Raw genomic sequence first — 15,751 nt, forward strand, 5'->3', positions numbered from 1 at the left:
TCCCTCAATCCTGCAAACCGACCCCCTAAGAAACAAATCTTTTAGCGTCTTAATCCCCTTCTCTTCCCATTTCCGAAAACTTCCATCCCACCTCCCTGGTTAAAATCTGTGGTTCCCCTGAATATGTACGGAGTTTCCAATGCAGAGCATTATTATTTGCCACAAATAAATTAAACCTTAAACTTTGCAGATTTCAGCCCGTCCCAAGGTGGAAATACACAGTCCGTCAGTGAAGCCATCATTAACGTGTTGCGCATTTCCAACTTTTTCCGTGACATATGCCAAGCAGCAAGGACAATATATAAATATGCAGCTTCTGTCCACCCAGACTGTTTCGATTGGTTAGTTAAGGGGCTAGGCCAGTGTTTATTGCCCTTCAACAGAGTGGCATGCCAGGTAATTTCAGAGGGCATTTAATAGTCATCCACATCGCTGTGGGTTTTCCTTCGAGGACATTAGTGAACCAGATGGTTTTTTTTAAAACCGACAATCAACAATAATTATGTGTTTATTATATTTTTATTGAATTCAAATTTCACCATCTGCTGTGATGGGATTCGAACCCTGGGTCTCCAGAGCTATACCCTGGTTCTGTACATTAGTAGCCCAGTGACGATCCCACTACGCTACTGCCTCCACAGCAGTGCTAGCGACACTCAGTACCCCAACATTAAAATAAAAGTTTTAAAATATCAGAACCATTGTTCTGCACCTGTGCAATGGCAGTTTTGCAGGAAACCTTGTCAAATATAAAGTACTCTGTGACGAGCATTGGGTGGTTTGGGGGGGGGGGTAAATAGCATGGGGAGAACAGGCGGTGAAATGCATTGGAGGGCTGGAATTTGGGGAGGGAAATGCAAAGAGTTTAGAAGTGTGAGAGACGACTTGATCGAAACCGTTAAGATCCTGAGGGGTATTGAGAGGCTGGATGTGGAGAGGAGGTTTGCTCTTGTCGGAGAGTCTGGAGTGAAGGGTCACTGTTTAAAATTAAAGGGGGCTGCCCATTTTAGACGGAGATAAGGACTTTTTCTCTCAGAGGATCGCAGGAACTCAGAGGGGCAAGTCTCTGGAACTCTCTTCCTCAAAAGGCAGGGAAGTGGGCCCAGGTAGGGTGCTGACTTGATGGGCTGAATGGCCTCCTTCTGCACTGTTGAGATTCTGTTGGGTGGAAGCAGAGTCGGGGGCCAGTGATTGAGCATGGTCTCCCCATTCTCTTGATGATACTGCTGGGGTATGAGGGTATCCAGAGGGAGGGCTTGGGCTCCCACATCACCGGAGGCTCTCTGATCATTTAAAGGACAGTGTGAACAGCCTGTAAGTAGCACGAGAGGGGTGCAGTTAGATCACTCGCTGCAGCAAAGTGGGTCTGAGCGAGGCCATCGCGGTCCCGAGGGGGTCATCCCAAGCATACGATTTGGCACCAAGTCTTTCCCTGCCAATCCCCCAGCCCAAAAAAGCCACTCCCCAGCAAACCTGACAATTTGAGGTCTTTTTTTAATCCTCTTGCTTCCCCTCCACAGCCATGACGCCCAGTTCCCACATTCCCGCCCACAAGGGGTAGAGCAAATGGCCAAGCTACTCATGGAAATTTGAATCTATGCAAATGACAGTCTTGCATGAGCCTGTTGGTGCAGGGCGCAAACATGGCTGAAGCAACCAGCAGGGGACCGGAACATGGCGACGGGCACATTCGCGATTTTGCACTTGCACGCTATTTGCCGCCCTATCGCAATTCGTTAGCACTGTTGCTTCACAGCGCCAGGGTCCCAGGTTCGATTCCCGGCTTGCGTCACCGTCTGTGCGGAGTCTGCACGTTCTTCCCGTGTCTCAGTGGGTTTTCTTCGGGTGCTCCGGCTTTCTGAATTCTCCCTTCCTCCCACAAGTCCCGAAAGACGTGCTTGTTGGGTGAATTGGACATTCTGAATTCTCCCTCCGTGTACCCGAACAGGCGCCGGAATGTGGCGACTCGGGGATTTTCACAGTAACCTCATTGCAGTGTTAATGTAAGCCTACTTGTGACAATAAAGATTATAAAGATTCTAATTCTTGTTGCCGGTGACGGGAATTGGAGATTTCAGCCCTATATTTTTTTTAAAAACTTTTTTTTAAAATTTAGAGTAACCAATTCATTTTTTCCAATTAAGGGGCAATTTAGCCTGGCCAATCCATCTACCCTGCACATCTTTGGGTTGTGGGGGTGAAACCCACGCAAACACGGGAAGAATGTGCAAACTCCACACGGACAGTGACCCAGGGCCAGGATCGAACCTGGGACCTCGGCGCCGTGAGGCATCAGGGCTAACCCACTGCGCCACCGTGCTGCCCAGCCCTATATTTTTGCCATCTATACTCTGTACTGAAGCTTCGCTCTGGTGCAGAACTGCACGTGATTATGGAAGAAAAATTGTAAACTTTGGAATTGGAACTAAAAATCAAAGACATTCTGCCACAGGCAAAGTTAGGTGCAAATTCCCATGTTGATCTTTCATCAGACTTTACAAGGGCTCTGCACCTCTCCATCAATTCTGGCAGACCCGCCAGTCAAATGCCTTCTGCTGTGATTACAGAATAAATCAAGATAGAGGGCAAGGTTGGAAATGCAACCTCAGTAAAAGTACCAAATGATATTGATATGATCTGCAATAACTTGATCTAAAATCTTTTATATACACAAGCGCGTGTGGATTGTGGCATCTACAGAATGATGAAAATTTTTCATTAACTGCCTCGCTCCTGTCCTGACATTCCTATTTACAAATGAAGTGACACTCCAGTATAATGACAATAGAAGAGAGGGGAAGCAGAACCCCGAGTGATTAGAATTTTACAATTTCATTGGTGCGCAGTGCTGCGAGTCTGGACTGTACAATGTGTCCATGATTCAGTTTCAAATAGAGATTCTCAATTTTCTCCTAAATCCGCACGGTGGAAAGTTGGGACATTTTAAAATCAGAAAATGCTGGAAATTCACAGCACCTGCGAGACATAACAAAAAGGGTCCACCTCTCACGGTTACATCTCGGCGAGTTCTGCCCAGTGGCTAAATCGGGAGGGCGCGCATATCCAGCAGTCCCTGATCATCTTCAACATCGTGCTCGCGTGGAAAAAAGCACTCCTGCTTTTTTGCATGTTGCATAGTTATTTTAGGCAAAAGTAAATTACGTACGAATGTCACAACATAATCAGCACCAGATTCCGACACTGACCACACTCCCCCCAACCAGGGTCCATCAAAAAGGCAGCTCACCGCCACCTTCAAGGGCATTTAGTAACGGCAAGAAATGCTGGGCCGTACCAGCAACGGCAACGTGCCATGAACAAATTTCTTTTTTAAAAAAGCAACCATCCTTTGCAAGGCTGGACAAGCAAATGGAATAACGGTAAAATAATAATACATTGAATATACAGGGTACTTATAACCAGAATGAAATTTTGGGCTTGGGATATTGAATTATTGAACTTTACAGCACAGGAGGCCCATCTATGTCTGTGCCAACTGAGAAAGAGCAATCCATCAGGATCCCACTTCCCAGCTCTTGGCCCATAGATTATAGACTTCAAATACATAATCCATACTTACATTTATAAGTGTTTGTGTCTCTCATCATTTCAAGCAGCAGATTCAGAACCCACCACCCAGAGTGAAAACATTTTTCCTCAACTCCCCTCTAACCCTTCTACCAATTACGTTAAATCTTTGCCCTCCCCAGATTATGGACCTCTTTGCTAAAGAAACAGGTCCTTCCTATCTACTCTAGGCTCCTCGTAGTTTTATACACCTCAATTAGACCTCCCCTCAGCTGCCTCTCCTCCAGAGGGAACAACCCCGAGTCCAGCCAATACTTACGAAAGGTAAAATTCTCCATTCCTCTTAAATCTTCTGGGCTGACCAGGATTGAACGCAGTACTCTAGTTTTGGCCTAATTAGTGTTTTATACATTACTCGCATAACCTCCCTGCTCTTATACTCTGCCTTGGCTAATAAAACTATTAATTAAATATAAACCCCACCACCATGCAATCCAGGGTGCAGGATTCTACAGCATTTTTATTTCTGAGCATATGCAAGTTTCAATATGGAAGGAAAATATTAGAAACCAGGATCCTGCACAGGATGAGTATTATCGAAGATGGAAACCCGCTGTGGTCTCTATTCCAATGTCTCCTGTATCACTGTATGAAATAGAATAAAAGAAAGCTGCATCACACCTACCGGTCATTAATCGCCTTTTGCCGACTGGACAGAATGCTTCCTGATCCTGGCGAAGAGAAGCTTCCTGAAGGGTTACGAAATGGTGGAACTCTTTCAACCACAGCATTCGATGTTGTATTGTACAAGGTCTCTGGGTAACTAACCGGTCTGGAAGAGAAATGGAATATTTGACAAACTCTAATTTGACCAAGACTGACGTTTAAAAAAAAATGTACGTTATTATAAACGTGTATCAAAAAAGGTTACAGAACTCGTAGATACCCCGGGAAACATACTTTGCAACAATCAACTATACAGTCTGCACAACTCCCCCCCCCCCCCCCCAGGTGACAAATAGCTCCTCGAACACTGTCACAAACATCCCCCACCTTTTCTCAAAACCTTCTGCTGAGCCCCTTAGCTCATATTTTATCTTCTCCATCCGCAGGAAGTTGTACAGGTCACCCAACCAAATGATGCCGACCGCCACTCCTGTAGAATTCAGCGCCGTGCAATCAGAGAGGTGAAGGCCACAACATCGGCCTTCCTCCTTTCCATGAGCTCCGGCTTCTCCGAAACCCCCGAATATCGCCACCAAAGGGTCCGGGTCCACCTCCTCCTCCACTATCCTAGTTAAGATCGCGAACACACCCCGCCCAGAATCTCTCCAATTTTTCACAACCCCAGAACATGTGAGCATGATTCGTTGGCCCCTGCCCACACCTCTCGCACTCATCTGCTACCCCTTGGAAGAACCCATTCATTCTCACCTGAGTCATATGTACCCTAGAATTTACACCTCCCACGTGGCAATACTGATGAACACATTGTATTGGGAGTCCATAATGTTTCAACAACTGCAACTTAGACAACTACAGCAAAATATAGATGACACCACAATACTGAATGGTGGATCGTCAATAGCACCAGAGCAGGAAATGTCTTAGGTCACAGTTTGGATGGGCTCCATCACCATATAAGATCTTTGTTCCCCGATGAGAACGAACATGCTTAGCGGGCATTTATAACCTCAGGATATGCCGATGCAATCAATGAAAGATATATTTTTGGTGTGTTGTCATTATCGTAATGTGGGGAATGTGGCAGCTAGTTGGTGCACAGAAAGATTCCACACATTGCTATGTGCGAGTGACCACACCACCTTGTTCTTTAAGGAGTTAACCTCGGGAGACACATTAGCGGCGACAGCTGGAGAGAACGTCCTCTGCCTTCCTTCAAATAGGGATCTTCTACGTCCATTCAAGGGGGCAGTTGGAGCGGTGTGTAAAATACCCCTATGGCAGTGCAGCATTGTTTCAGTACTGCACTGAGTGTGTCAGCCTAGATAATATGTGCCCGAGTCGCAAAAAGTTGGTTTACAGGTGCAACTGGTGATTAAGGAGGCAAATGGAATTTTGTCCTTCATTGCTAGAGGGATGTAGATTAAGATGAGGGAGGTTATGCTGCAATTGTATAAGGTGTTAGTGCGGCCACACCTGGAGTATTGTGTTCAGTTTTGGTCTCCTTACCTGAGAAAGGACGTACTGGCACTGGAGGGGGTGCAGAGGAGATTCACCAGGTTAATCCCAGATCTGAAGGGGTTGGATTATGAGGAGAGATTGAGTAAACTGGGACTGTACTCGTTGGAATTTAGGGGGGGGCATGGCTCACACCTGGAGCATTAAGTATGTGCGCAACAAGGCCGTCCATCCCTCCAGTCTGTGACAATAACTCCATTATTGTATGGGTCTTTGCACCAAGTCCGACATCGCACCTTTGTGCCAAGGTAATTTTATCCATGCAAACACAGACCAGGTCACCTTCCCGACCACTGACAGGGAACACAACGTCCAGTTTTGCAGCTTTTAAGGAATCAAATAGAAGGCTGACGCCAGAAACTGAACTGCCACAGCTGGATGAAAACTCCCACCCAAATATGTTTTGAAATGAACTGTACAAGGAAACGTCGTTCACAACTAAAATCAAGAGTTCTCCGGAGGCTCTGATTCAAACAAAGCACAAAAGGAAAATAATTCCTGAGCAAATTTATGTTTGACACCCTATTAAACAACTAGGATCTCAATGTGCCAGACATGTTTGTGCAAACTTTAGTGGCTGGCCCTGCTCCCATCTCAGTAGCAATGTCTCTAATGCTCGTCAACAGGTCTTTGTAGGCTTGCTTGCTTTCCTTCATGTGATTTAGGAAGAGTATATTGTTAAAAGGTTCAAGGATGTGGCTCAGTTGTAATACTCTCACCTCTGCGTCACAAGGTTGTGGGTTCAAATCCCACTCCAGAGCTTAAACAGAACAAATCTAGACCAACATTCCGGGGCAGTTCTGCAGGTGCTCTGCACCGTCAGAGACGCCGACATTTGGAGGACATGGTAAACCGAGCCCCAGCCTGCCCTGTGGTTAGGCGGCACAGTGGCACAGTGGTTAACACTGTTGCTTCACAGCTCCAGGGTCCCAGGTTCGATTCTCGGCTTGGGTCACTGTCAGCGTGGAGTCTGCACGTTCTTCCCGTGTCTGCGTGGGTTTCCTCCGGGCGCTCTGGTTTCCTCCTACAAGTCCCGAAAGATGTGCTGGTTAGGTGAATTGGACATTCTGAATTCTCCCTCGGTGTACCTGAACAGGCGCGGGAGTGTGGCAACTAGGGGATTTTCACAGTAACTTCATTGCAATGTTAATGTAAGCCTACTTGTGACAATAATAAAGATTATTATTATTAAAGATCCTTAGATATTATTTTGAAGAACAGCAGAGGAACCTTGGTCAATATTTATCCCTCAATTATCACACAAGTAAACTATCTGCAGTTGTGCGAACTTGCCCTGCACAAACTGGCTTCTGCATTTCCTGCATTACAACAATTGCTGCACCAAGTTATTAGTTGGCTGTAAAGTGCTTCGGGATATACGGAGCTTGTGAAAGGACTATAGAAACATCAGTTTTTCTTAATCTTGGGCAGCACGGCGGTGCAGTGGTTAGCACTGCTGCCTCATGGCGCCGAGGTCCCAGGTGCAATCCCGGCCCTGGGTCACTGTCCGTGTGGAGTTTGCACATTCTCCCCGTGTCTGCGTGGGTTTCACCCCCCACAACCCAAAGATGTGCAGGTTAGGTGGATTGGCTAAATTGCCCCTTAATTGAGGGGAAAAAAGTATTTTTCAATCTTATAAGAAACCCCCAGCGCTGAGAGTCTGGAGTCACATGTAGACCAGACCGGGTAAGGACGGCGGATTTCCTTCCCTAAAGGACATTAGTGAACCAGATGGGTTTTTATGATAATCAGCAATGGCTTCATGGTCATCATTAGACTTTTAATTCCAGATTTTGTTTGTTGAATTCTATCTGCAGTGGCAGGATTTGAACCTGGGACACCAGGTCTCTTGTTAACTACTCCAGTGACAATACCACTTACGCCACCACCTCCCCCATCTTTCACTTCCGGGGCGTGATTTAACATGCAGCCCAGTATGACGTGCTCCTGGGACGAGAGTGCAAAACTGCACCAATTAACGCATCAGCTGACAATGTCGCTCACTGTGCAGGAGACGGGTATCACTCGTGCGAGGTTGCGCTGAACGCCGCAGGAGTAGAGGAAAGGCAGCTTTCCTCTGCACCGAGCTGCTCTATATTTAACTCTCATCTCGATGCTGGAAATGGGAATTATTCCATCCCCGGGCACCGGCACCTTGATGAGCAATGACAGGAGGATTACGCTGGAGGGGTCTCGTCACAAGTCAGAAGAATAGGAACAAACAACGAATTGGCAGCGAATACAAAGAACCCCTAATTTCAGGGGCAGCAGGGTAGCATGGTGGTTAGCATAAATGCTTCACAGCTCCAGGGTCCCAAGTTCGATTCCCGGCTGGGTCACTGTCTGTGTGGAGTCTGCACGTCCTCCCCCTGTGTGCGTGGGTTTCCTCCGGGTGCTCCGGTTTCCTCCCACAGTCCAAAGATGTGCGGGTTAGGTGGATTGGCCATGCTAAATTGCCCGTAGTGTCCTAATAAAATGTAAGGTTAAGGGGGGGGTTGTTGGGTTACGGGTATAGGGTGGATATGTGGGTTTGAGTAGGGTGATCATGGCTCGGCACAACATTGAGGGCCGAAGGGCCTGTTCTGTGCTGTACTGTTCTAGGTTGAGAACAGGGTTGTGCCACCTTACTATCCTTCCTAATTCATTCAATAGGCTGAGGTTTGGCAGACGTCTCAGGGCTAGAGAATCGGTAGCAGATAAACATTTTATATTGGTACAGTAGTACATACTATTCACAGCACATGAACAGGCCATTTGGCACAAGTAGTCCAGACCACTGCTTATGCTCTACTGCTCTACACAAGTTTCTTTTCACCCTACTTGATCCTTAATGTTTCTGTACTATTCATCTTAAACCATTCAATGTGGCAACACGTTCTACATTCTAACCACCCACTATGTAAAGGCGTTTCTCCTGAATTCCCTGTTGGGTTTTTTTGTGCTGTGTTACATTTATCGTCTTTGAGTTGTGGACTCTCCCACAAGGGGAAACATTTTGGCCAAGTCTACCCTATCAAACCCCCTTCATAATGTTAATAATCTCCTCAGCCGTCTCTTTTCCACAGAACGTTGGATGAAAGAACTTGCCGTTTGCTGTTCTTGGCTTGTGAATCACTGTACGCAACTGGGACTCCCTGTTGTTTGGAGGTCTGGTTCCAGTTTGATCCTGGATTGTGCACAGACCCTGCCCATCGCTGCGACTGTGAGGCACTGTGCATTGTGGGACTGCTCCACTGCAGAGTGTTGGTTCTGTACGGTGGCCTCAATCCGCGTGGCATACAGTCGCCCTCAGTTTTCGAATCCATGGTGTGCATTTCGTACAATTCAGAGCAACCCCTGGAGCAAACAGAGGCAACGTATTTGTGTCAGCATTAGGCAACGATTTCAGGAATTGTTCAACCGGCATTTTATAACGGCAAGTATTTAATAAGGACAGGAGCAAATCTCAGGATTGTTGCTGCTTATAATACTGCAGCGATGTAGCTTCCCAGCAGCTCACAGAGGAACGAACATTTTGCTTCACTAGCTCTATTGGACAGCATGTTCCTCAGATGATTCTGGGACAGTCTGTTGCATGAGTAATTCGATAACCTATATTCCAGGTCATTATAGAGGAGGGCACCAGAAAATGTTAGAATTATAGAGGAGGGCATTAGAGGGTAACAGTAAATGGCAGCATTATAGATGGCGGTTCCAGAAAAAGGCAGCATCATTGATGAGGGCAGCAGTAAATGAGAGGATTATGGAGGAGGGTACCAGTAAATGGCAGCATTATAAAGGAGGGCATTAGTAATTGGCAGCATTATAGAGGCGGGCGTGAGTAAATGAGGGTGTTTTGGAAGAGGGCACCAGCAGCATTATAGAGGAGAGCAACCTTTTTGGCAGCATTACATGGGAGGATTATGGAGAAGAGCACCAGTAAAAGGCAGCATTATAGTGGGGTGCACCAGTAAATGGTGGGGGGGATTTTGGAGGAGGACATCAGTATTTGGCATCATTCTAAAGGAGGGCACCTAGAAATAGTCTGATTAAGGAGGAGGGCAACAGTGAATGGGAGCATTATAGAGGAGAGCAATTGTAAATGGCAGCATTATAGAGGAGGCACCAGTAAATGGAGGGATTATGGATGAGCGGACCAGTAAGTGGCAGCATTATAGGGGACGGCACCAGTAAATCGTAGCATCATGGAGGAGGGCATCAGTACATAGAATCAAAGAATTTACAGTGCAGAAAGAGACCATTCGGCCCATCATGTCTGCACCGACGCTTGGAAACCGCACCCTACCCAAGCCCACCCCTCCACCATATCACCGTAACCCCACCCAAACCTTTCGGACACCAAGGGCAATTTAGCACGGCCAATCCACCTAACCTGCACATCTTCGGACTGTGGGAGGAAATCGGAGCACCTGGAGGAAACCCACGCACACACGGGGAGAACATGCTTACTAAACGAAATGATAGTGGAGGGCACGAGCAAATGGCCGCATTATATAGGTCACCAGTAAATGCCAGAAATGTAGTGGTGGGCATCAGGTAATGGCATCATTATAGGGCAGGATGTGGAGGATTAGGCTGTAGAGGAGGGCACCAATAAATGGGGGGGATATTGCGGAACATAGAACAGAGGAATATAGCACAGAACAGGCCCTTCGGCCCACAATGTTGTGCCGAACTTTTGTCCTCGGTTAATAATAGATCATAGAATTTTGGACACAAAGGGCAATTTATCATGGCCAATCCACCCAACCTGCAGATCTTTGGACTGTGGGAGGAAACCAGAGCACCCGGCGGAAACCCACGCACACACGGGGAGGATGTGCAGACAGTGACCCAAGCCAAAATCGAACCTGGGACCCTGGAGCTGTGAAGCAATTGTGCTATCCACAATGCTACCGTGTTGCTCTTAAGAACAAATTAATCTACACTCCATTATTCTACCATAATCCATGTACCTATCCAATAGCCGCTTGAAGGTCCCTAACGTTTCCGACTCAACTACTACCACAGGCAGTGCATTCCATGCCCCCACTACTCTCTGGGTAAAGAACCTACCTCTGACATCCCCCCTATATCTTCCACCATTTACCTTAAATTTATGTCCCCTTGTAATGGCTTGTTCCACCCGGGGAAAAAGTCTCTGACTGTCTACTCTATCTATTCCCCTGATCATCTTATAAACCTCTATCAAGTCGCCCCTCATCCTTCTCCGTTCTAATGAGAAAAGGCCTAGCACCCACAACATATCCTCGTAAGACCTACTCTCCATTCCAGGCAACAGCCTGGTAAATCTCCTTTGCACCTTTTCCCAAGCTTCCACATCCTTCCTAAAATGAGGTGACCAGAACTGCACACAGTACTTCAAATGTGGACGTACCAAGGTTTTGTACAGCTGCATCATCGCCTCACGGCTCTTAAATTCAATCCCTCTGCTAATGACCACTAGCACACCATAGGCCTTCTTCACAGCTCTATCCACTTGAGTAGCAACTTTCAAAGATCTATGAACATAGACCCCAAGATCTCTCTGCTCCTCTACATTGCCAAGAACCCTACCGTTAACTCTGTATCCCGCATTCATATTTGTCCTTCCAAAATGGACAACCTCACACTTGTCAGGGTTAAACTCCACCTGCCACTTCTCAGCCCAGCTCTGCATCCTTTCTATGTCTCTTTGCAGCCGACAACAGCCCTCCTCACTATCCACAACTCCACCAATCTTCATATCATCTGCAAATTTACTGACCCACCCTTCAACTCCCTCCGTCCAGCTGCAGTCCAGCCAGGGCCCCGTCCAGCTGCAGGCCACCAGTGCCCCGTCCAGCTGCAGGCCAGCCAGGGCGCCGTCCAGCTGCAGTCTCGCCCGGGCCCCGTCCAGCTGCAGTCCAGCCAGAGCCCCGTCCAGCTGCAGGCCAGCCAGGGCCCCGTCCAGCTGCAGTCCAGCCAGGGCCCTGTCCAGCTGCAGTCCAGCCAAGGCCCCGTCCAGCTAGGACCCTGTCCAGCTGCAGTCCAGCCCGGGCCCTGTCCAGCTGCAGTCCAGCCAGGGCCCCGTCCAGCTTCAGTCCAGCCAGGGCCCCGCCAGCTGCAGTCCAGCCCGGGCCCTGTCCAGCTGCAGTCCAGCCAGGACCCCGTCCAGCTGCAGTCCAGCCAGGGCCCCGTCCAGCTGCAGTCCAGCCAGGGCCCCGTCCAGCTGCAGTCCAGCCAGGGCCCCGTCCAGCTGCAGTCCAGCCAGGGCCCCGTCCAGCTGCAGTCCAGCCAGGGCCCCGTCCAGCTGCAGTCCAGCCAGGGCCCCGTCCAGCTGCAGTCCAGCCAGGGCCCCGTCCAGCTGCAGTCCAGCCAGGGCCCCGTCCAGCTGCAGTCCAGCCCGGGCCCCGTCCAGCTGCAGTCCAGCCAGGGCCCCGTCCAGCTGCAGTCCAGCCCGGGCCCCGTCCAGCTGCAGTCCAGCCAGGGCCCCGTCCAGCTGCAGTCCAGCCCGGGCCCTGTCCAGCTGCAGTCCAGCCCGGGCCCCGTCCAGCTGCAGTCCAGCCAGGGCCCCGTCCAGCTGCAGTCCAGCCAGGGCCCCGTCCAGCTGCAGTCCAGCCCGGGCCCCGTCCAGCTGCAGTCCAGCCAGGGCCCCGTCCAGCTGCAGTCCAGCCCGGGCCCCGTCCAGCTGCAGTCCAGCCAGGGCCCCGTCCAGCTGCAGTCCAGCCAGGACCCCGTCCAGCTGCAGTCCAGCCAGGGCCCCGCCCAGCTGCAGTCCAGCCAGGGCCCCGTCCAGCTGCAGTCCAGCCAGGGCCCCGTCCAGCTGCAGTCTCGCCCGGGCCCCGTCCAGCTGCAGTCCAGCCAGAGTCCCGTCCAGCTGCAGGCCAGCCAGGGCCCCGTCCAGCTGCAGGCCAGCCAGGGCCCCGTCCAGCTGCAGTTCAGCCAGGACCCTGTCCAGCTGCAGGCCAGCCCGGGCCCCGTCCAGCTGCAGTCCCGCCCGGGCCCCGTGCAGATGCAGTAAAACGTCCCTACATTTATACTCTACTCTCCTTGCAATAAATAGCAACATTCCATTTACCCTCCTAACGCTTGTTGTACCAGCAAACTAACTTTCCCGATCTCTCGTACTATCGGGTTCCACAATCGGCGCCATTTAAAACGTATACTTCTTTGCTACTCCTCTTGCCAAAATGAACATGTTCACATTTACTCATGTCATACTTCATCTGCCAAACGCTGCTCACTCACAACCTATCTACATCCTCTTGACAGGTTACTTTCTTACCTCTTTTTGTGCCATTGGCAAATTTAGCTACCATCCGAGTCAATGACATAGACTGCAGATAGTCGTGGCCACAACGCCGATCGCTGTGCCAGCACACTGGTTACCGCTTGCCAATTCAAAAAAGACCTACACATCCCTACTCTGCTTCCTGTTAGCCAACCAATCCGTTAATCATGCTAACGTGTTACCACCTACATCACTTACTGTTACCATGAATCGCAACCCTCAATAGGGTTGGCACCTTATCAAATACTTTTTGTTAATCCAGTACACCACATTTACCTGTCCTCTTTTTCTATCTGGAATGTTACTTCATTAAAACCTCTAATAGATTAGTTAAACACTATTTCCCTTTCATAGAGCCATGTTGGCTCTGTTTGACCACATTGTGATTTTCTAAGTATCCTGCTTTAACTTCCTTAATGAGACAGGAGTGTGATGGAATATTCTCCACTTGCCTGGATGAGTGCAGCTTCAACAACACTCAAGAAGCTCGACACCATCCAGGACTAAGCAGCCCCGCTTGATTGCTCCCCCTTGCACAATCATTCAAACCCTCCATAATCGATGAACAGTGGCAGCCGTGTGGGCCATCTACAAGATGCACTGCAGTAACTGACCAAGGTTCCTTAGGCAGCACCTTCCAAACCCACGACCACTACTATCTAGGAGGACAAGAGCAGCAGATACCTGGGAACCCCATCACCTGGAGGTTCCCCTCCAAGTCACTCACTACCCTGACTTGGAAATATATCGGCCGTTCCTTCACTGTCGCTGGGGCAAAATCCTGGAACTCCCTCCCTAACAGCACAGTGGGTGTACCTACACCTCAAAGACTGCAGCGGTTCAAGAAGGCGGCTCCACCACCTTCCGATGGGCAACTAGGGATGGGCAATAAATGCTGGCCTGACTAAATTTTTTTTAAAAATCAGTCATGATCTCATTGAATGGCAGAGCAGACTCGATGGGCCGAATGGCCCATTTCTGCTCCTATGTCTCATGGTCTTTAAATACCCACTCAATGCCATTCCTTTGTTACCCACCATCAATTCCCCAAATTCCCTCTGGAGGACCAACACTAACTTTCCTTAGGTTTCTCAAGTCAAACCACACTGCTCTGGTTAACTCTTAAAGCAGCAAACTCTTACTGCACTGTTACCTCTGCTGCTTTATGGTGAGTTGTAAACCAAAGTTGGCCAGCATTCATCGGAAATGAAAGGCACCTCTGGGTGCAGCAACATATCTGCCAAAACCTGGTCAGAATCCAAATGAAATGGTTTTGTGAAGATGACCAACGCTAAATTAGTGGCGGAGGACTGACCGTGCGCAATCAGAAACCGATAGCTTGCAGCTCGCTGCATTTCACGGGCAGCTCGCATGAAAGCCATTTCTAAAGCTTGGTGAGAAGCCAATTAAATAAACTTTGGATCCGACAGAGAGGACAGTTCAGCCGTACTGAAGACCATTCCATGCGTGGGTCATATTTATGAAAGGAAATACTTCATCCAAACAGAGTTAGTCGCTTATCAAATTTAGTTTAGAGAACTCGAAAATTTGCCTTCAAGCATGATTGGGCAGCTTACCAACAAACATTCTCTTTTCCCTTAAGGCAACATCTTGGCTGGAGCATCATAGACAATTCCAGACACCACACTTCAGGGAACATGTCAAGTCCTTGAAAGGTACAGAACTAGGGATGGAGGCCATAAGGAGGGGTTGGAACTCCTCCCGAAATAGCTTCCTTCTCTGCTCAATGATTCTTATCTGGAATGGTACACTTGGGCGGCACAGCAGCACAGTGGTTGGCACTGTTGCTTCACAGCACCAGGGACCCGGGTTCAATTCCCAGCTTGGGTCACTGTCTGTGCGGAGTCTGCACACTCTCCCATTGTCTGTGTGGTTTTCTTCCGGGTTCTCCGGTTTCCTCCCACATGAGAATGACTAGAGCGAGGGTAGGTCCGATCAACGACAGTAGCGGGAGATTGTGTATTGAGTCTGAAGAGATAGGAGCGGTCTTGAACGAGTACTTTTCTTCAGTATTTACAAACGAGGGGGGCCATATTGTTGGCGAGGACAGTGAGAAACAGACTGGTAAGCTCGAGGAGATGCTTGTTAGGAAGGAAGATGCGTTGGGCCTTTGAAAAACGTGAGGATAGACAAGTCCCCCGGGCCTGACGGGATACATCCAAGGATTCTATGGGAAGCAAGAAATGAAATTGCAGAGCCATTGGCAACGATCTTTTCGTCCTCACTGTCAACAGGGGTGGTACCAGAGGATTGGAGAGTGGCGAATGTCGTGCCCCTGTTCAAAAAAAGGGAATAGGGATAACCCTGGGAATTACAGGCCAGTTAGTCTTACTTCGGTGGTAGGCAAAGTAATGGGAAGGGTACTGAGGGATAGGATTTCTGAGCATCTGGAAAGGCACTGCTTGATTAGGGATAGTCAGCACGGATTTGTGAGGGGTAGGTTTTGCCTTACAAGTCTTATTGACTTCTTTGAGGAGGTGACCAAGCATGTGGATGAAGGTAAAGCAGTGGATGTAGTGTACATGGATTTTAGTAAGGCATTTGATATGGTTCCCCATGGTAGGCTTATGCAGAAAGTAAAGAGGCATGGGATAGTGGGAAATTTGGCCTGTTGGATAACGAACTGGCTAACTGATAGAAGTCAGAGAGTGGTGGTGGATGGCAAATATTCAGCCTGGAGCCCAGTTACCAGTGGCGTACCGCAGGAATCAGTTCTGGGTCCTCTGCTGTTTGTGATTTTCATTAATG

At 48.8% G+C, this 15,751-nt stretch overlaps 1 protein-coding gene across 1 annotated transcript in view; it reads right to left on the reverse strand.

Moving 5' to 3' along the window:
* sipa1l3 (signal-induced proliferation-associated 1 like 3) overlaps positions 1-15,751 on the reverse strand; it is a 241,529-nt gene that overhangs the window by 60,737 nt on the left and 165,041 nt on the right. Inside the window, 2 exon segments of the mRNA XM_038786044.1 lie at positions 4,214-4,360; positions 8,818-9,066. Coding sequence (XP_038641972.1) covers positions 4,214-4,360; positions 8,818-9,066 — 396 coding nt within the window.

The sequence above is a fragment of the Scyliorhinus canicula genome, chromosome 27 (assembly GCF_902713615.1).
Source record: "Scyliorhinus canicula chromosome 27, sScyCan1.1, whole genome shotgun sequence".
NCBI classification, from domain to species: domain Eukaryota; kingdom Metazoa; phylum Chordata; class Chondrichthyes; order Carcharhiniformes; family Scyliorhinidae; genus Scyliorhinus; species Scyliorhinus canicula.